General features: G+C 36.3%; 1 protein-coding gene across 1 annotated transcript; it reads right to left on the minus strand.

Moving 5' to 3' along the window:
• Positions 1-761: 761 nt before the first annotated feature.
• On the minus strand, positions 762-3,801 carry LOC104095804 (inorganic phosphate transporter 2-1, chloroplastic-like). Its single transcript, XM_009602021.4, has 3 exons — positions 2,844-3,801; positions 1,773-1,964; positions 762-1,695 (listed from the first exon to the last, which is right to left on the minus strand). Exons 1-3 carry the CDS (start codon positions 3,537-3,539, stop codon positions 877-879), a joined length of 1,707 nt encoding a protein of 568 aa, XP_009600316.1. The 5' UTR covers positions 3,540-3,801; the 3' UTR covers positions 762-876.
• Between the last annotated feature and the right edge of the window lie 1,305 nt (positions 3,802-5,106).

Genomic DNA, 5,106 nt, shown 5'->3' on the forward strand with positions numbered 1-5,106 from the left:
CACAGACAAGAGCCGTTGGAACCGCACCAAGAGAGAAAATCTTGGCGGGAATCGAGGAAGAGACAAATCATCATGGGTCCTCCACTATATGCTTTATTTTATTATTTTTTATAATGACCCTCTACTATAAAAGGGGAAATCCTTGTAAGCTATGGACAGACGGAAGATACGGAATAGATTGGAACAAAAAAGATCTTTTCTCATATACCAAAATATCTCCTTGTGCTTGTTTTACTTCATCTTATTCATTCTTTCTGTTCATCATTCTCATTCTCATAGTCAAAATACTTGTATTGTTATCTTTGTATCAAAGAATATTACGTATCCTTAGAACCATATATAAATTTAACGTTATCCGATTTTTCGGGTAAACAAAATTATAGGCATAATTCAGAGAAGTCTTTGATTCCTGATAGACAAATGTGTTTTATCTTACAGCTTCTTCTTTCCTTTTAATATTCTATAAGTGTAGATTAGCATTTCCGATGCACAGTATTCCAAAGAACCTGAGAACGATGCACAGTATTCCAAATAACCTGATAAAGAGTGTCCTGTTTTTGTGGTACCTGCATAGGATAAAATATGTTCATATTAAATGCTCGCGATACGTAGAGCCGAAGAAAGATGAAGAGCAAGGCAAGTGGAAATCAAGTCCGGGGCTGCAATCTCGGTTGTACTAGGGGACTGATGTACTGCAAAACTGGATTTCTCGTTCTTTTCTCCGGACTGATGGACTACTACTCTCGATAAAGATTGTCCAATTAGGTTCCAAAATTTGCAGCTGTATTCAAATCACTATAGAAGGTATATCTATGTGATTTACAATTAATACATACATCATAATTTTTTTTTTCATTAATTGCTTTCAATTTTCATTTAGAGTAGGTATGCTAGGAGCTTAGTCAGTATCCATGTATAAGTGACAGCAAAGAAAGCACCAGCTGGAATAGTCACAATCCAGGAAGTCACAATCTCCTTCACTGTTTCTGCTCTTACGCTGTTAAGTCCTCTAGCAAAACCGACCCCCATGACTGCACCCACTAGGGTATGGGTGGCTGAGATAGGTAGCCCCAACTTGGATGCGAACAATACTACCGATGCAGCTGCAAATTCAGCAGCAAATCCTCGTGTTGGCGTTAATTCTGTTATCTTCTTTCCGATAGTTGCAATCACTCTGTATCCCCACATTGCTAGCCCTGCCACAATTCCAAAACCTCCCCATGCTAGAACATCGTTAGGAATAACAATCTCGGCTGCACTGAGCCCGCCTTGTAGAATGGACAATGCTGCAGCCAGAGGGCCTATTGCATTGGAGACATCATTTCCACCATGAGCAAATGACATGAAGCAGGCTGATAAGACTTGCATATAGCCAAAAACACCATATACTATTTTCAATTGGGTTCCTTTAGGACCTGCTATATCTGAAAGAAATCCAATGTTTTTAGTGCCGATGGACTCTGTCTCTGGTTCTTTAGAATTGGACTTGGCAAGGAGGTGCCCCAGTTGACCTCGAATGATTTTATCAAATACAAATGCACCAACTATCCCAGAGGCTAGACACTGGCCAACAGCTAGAGGTAGTGTCTTGCTTAAAGGGAAGGCTGCAAATGAGATTCCAGTCACACCAACAAAAACAGCAAGAGGTGCAGCTGCAGCTGCTGCTTGTCCTGGATTCTGAGCACTATAAACAAACTGGAAATCGAGAAAAGAAACCAGAATTAGCACTGAATATAGGTCCATGTTTGGTATCTACATGAGAGGGAACATACCCTGCGGATGCATTTGTAGACAAGAAAGGACGCCATTGCTCCCATCAAAGGTGAGATCATCCATGAGGAAGTTACCTTTGCCAGTGAACTCCAAAACACTGCACCAGGTCCCCCATAAACAAGTCCAAAACCAACCATCGCTCCTACAATACAGTGCGTGGTTGATACTGGCCAACCATAATATGATGCAACCTAATCATGGCCAAGAGATATGATTTACCAAATAATCAACATCACTTCCAAGTCGCTACTCCCCCTTATGGAAGAAGAATTTCAATAAGGTTTCTCAAATCCAGAAATCATAAATATTTCTACAAGAAGCCTGAACGCATACTTCAACATACCAATTATGGCACCAAAAACAACATTTTATGTGAAAACTGATGCTTTTCAATTTCAGCTTCTTGACAGTTTTCTATATAGTAGGAAGCTTTCAGGATGAAATAAAATGTTCTGCAATCCTTTTTATTAACTAATCTTGAAAGCACCATGTAAAGCAGCCAAGGCAACTTATACAACTTATTATTTTCTAGGCATAGCTTAAGATAAGTTTCACCTTGGCTTCTTTAACTTTTTATTATTGTATAAATATACTGTTTATAAGTTGATGATCATGACATAACTTATTAGTATGTCAATCTAACTTGAGATGGTTTAATCAATGTCCTACGTCAATCATTCGGATACACTGGTTCTTCAATGTGAAATAATATGATGGAACATGTTAAAGGGGACGAAGTAGACTTAAAATCACATAAGTTGTCTTGAAGGAGCTACATTTTCTTGGAATGCAGACAGACCTCATGAAAAACGGGGTGCAGTGGAAGAAAAATATCTGTATAGGTGATACCACCCGTTGGATTAAGTATATTCATGTTAGCATGCTATGTAAGTCCAATATTTTCTAGTATAGTCTAGTCAAAGAAGTATATACCAGTAGAAACTATAGAGAACTTGTAGTTCTTTTGTTTATATAAAATTGAATTTAGATGAGTTTTATTGGAACGATAAAATTCATTTGCCAACCCAACTTGCTTGGGATTGAAGAGTAGTTGTAGTGTGTAGATGTACCTGCAACCATGTTCCTGCCGCAGCCAGAGAAGAAAGCAGACCAGCAAAGAGTAACATATCCTTTCCCTTGAAAACATTGGCCACAAGAATCCCCTTCTGCATTGTACTAGTTACATGTGTTCCCATTAACAGTGCCCCTGAGAACTCTAGAACTGCTGCTGTTAAGACAGCCTGCCGGAGAGTCAATGCCCCTGAACCAACAGAAGTCCCCATGGCGTTGGCAACATCATTGGCTCCAATATTCCACGCCATGTAAAACCCAAACAACCGAGTTGCATATGACAATATCTTATACTTCATGGCCAATCCTTGACCCAAAGATTTCATGAAAATTGGGAGAACAAGGGCAGCCAATGCAATGCATATTGAAATTGCAGAAGCTGTATTTGAAGATATATTGAATGCCTGTGCCATTCCATGCATGTAAGCCTCGGAATTTTCATTTTCTTGGACTTCCAACTTCTCACCTTTATCACCCTCTGCTCCAGCAAAAGATGACAAGGCAGCAAAAGGGTGTATGAAACCAGAATTTCTTAATCTTAAAACTGAGCAAGTATCCTTCTTGAAAAACTGAGTTTCACTAGGAAGGGCACATATTTGCCTCTGTTTGGGAAAGAAAAGATGAGAATTGTGAGCTAAAGAGGCTTCTGGCTTTGTAGTGTTTCTAGTTGAAGACAAACAGTAAGAGGAAGTCATGACTTAAAAGGAAGAAAAACTAGTTAAGGGTGGAGAGAGAAAGTGAAGAAGAAAATAACAGAATTATTCTGCTAGATTCTTCGCCATGTAAAGAAGAAGAGAAAGTAGCAACTGGTGGAAGATGAAGAATGGTGACAATGCAGTACTCATATTTTTTCTTTCAAGAATATATAAATTAAAAATCTTGGTTCTCTCTTCCCTTTTTTCATTTTGGTGTGGTGGTGGAAAATGGAAGGTGAAGAATGGATTTGGCAGCTAGTTTTGGGTCGATTTTTTGAACGAGTGGTGGTTGTGTTTTTCCAGCGGGGAAGTCAACCTACGTGTCCACTAGTTTTGAACTCCAGAATTGGACACATATATGTGATTCTGTTCTACCCACAGCAAATAAATCTAAAGAGACACATGGAGATAATCTAGCTGTCTTCTTCTAATCATATCATATCCATTAGGTTTTCATATTTTTAACTTTATATTCACTCCGTTTCAATCTACGTGAACTTGTTTCACTGAACACAGAGTTAAAAAAAAATAATTTTTTTTTAAATTTATAGTCCTAAACAATTCAAAAAGGGGCCTAGATAATTTGTGTGGTTATAAAAGCTTCTCATTAAGGGTAGAATTGTAAGTTTAATCAAAATTATTTCCATATTTAGAAAGGGGTCATTCTTTTTAGAACGGACCAAAAAGGAAATAGGTTCACATAAACTGGAACGGAGGTAGTATATAGTATTATCACACCAACTTTAGTTCTAAAAGGATAAATAATTATTGTAAAAATAACTTAGCTTATGAGTTCACGTTGAATCTCACATAATACTAAGTCATAGCTATATCTATTTATTTTCACTAAGAAAACAAATTTAAATAACCTATGAGTTATAAAGATTAAGATTTTTGTTTAAAACTACTCTCTTTGTTTTAATTTATGTGGCTTAATTTGGAATACAAGGGCCAAAATTCTTAATTTTAACCATGAAATTAGACATGAATTTTAATTTTTTTTTAAAATATAATTTACATATTTAGAAGCTACATACAAAGTACTATAAGTCATAATAACTTATATTTTAAAATACTTAGAAAATAGTTAAGAAACTTGTGGTAACAAATGAACCTTGTAGGCTCCCCAAGTAGTAGTGTAGACATATAAATTGGGGAGTACTTAACTAGAAAATTCTGAAGTAATAAAAGTTGTCAACTAAAGAGGCAAAGATGTATTCAAGAGTAAAAAGCCTACAGTTGTGATTTTCTCAATAATCAGGATTGATGCTTAACGTGTTCACTACAATTTCACCGAGTTATTTTCCACTAATTGTAAGTTCTCATGTTATCATAATTATCTCTCCGTCAAAAGCAGTAAATTTCTAGAATTATTCTTTCGAAATAACTCTATAAACAATTCATAAGATCGCGTCAAAACTTCATTATCTCTAATCTCACTTTTAAATCAAAGAAATTAATCTATTTAACTATTTAGAAGTGATGTTCAATAACAACCTAATCCTATAAAATTTCTCCAATAACATACACTACTAGAAAACTGGTAAAATTCGTCCAAAGAATACCG

This window comes from Nicotiana tomentosiformis, chromosome 4 (genome assembly GCF_000390325.3).
Source record: "Nicotiana tomentosiformis chromosome 4, ASM39032v3, whole genome shotgun sequence".
NCBI lineage: Eukaryota > Viridiplantae > Streptophyta > Magnoliopsida > Solanales > Solanaceae > Nicotiana > Nicotiana tomentosiformis.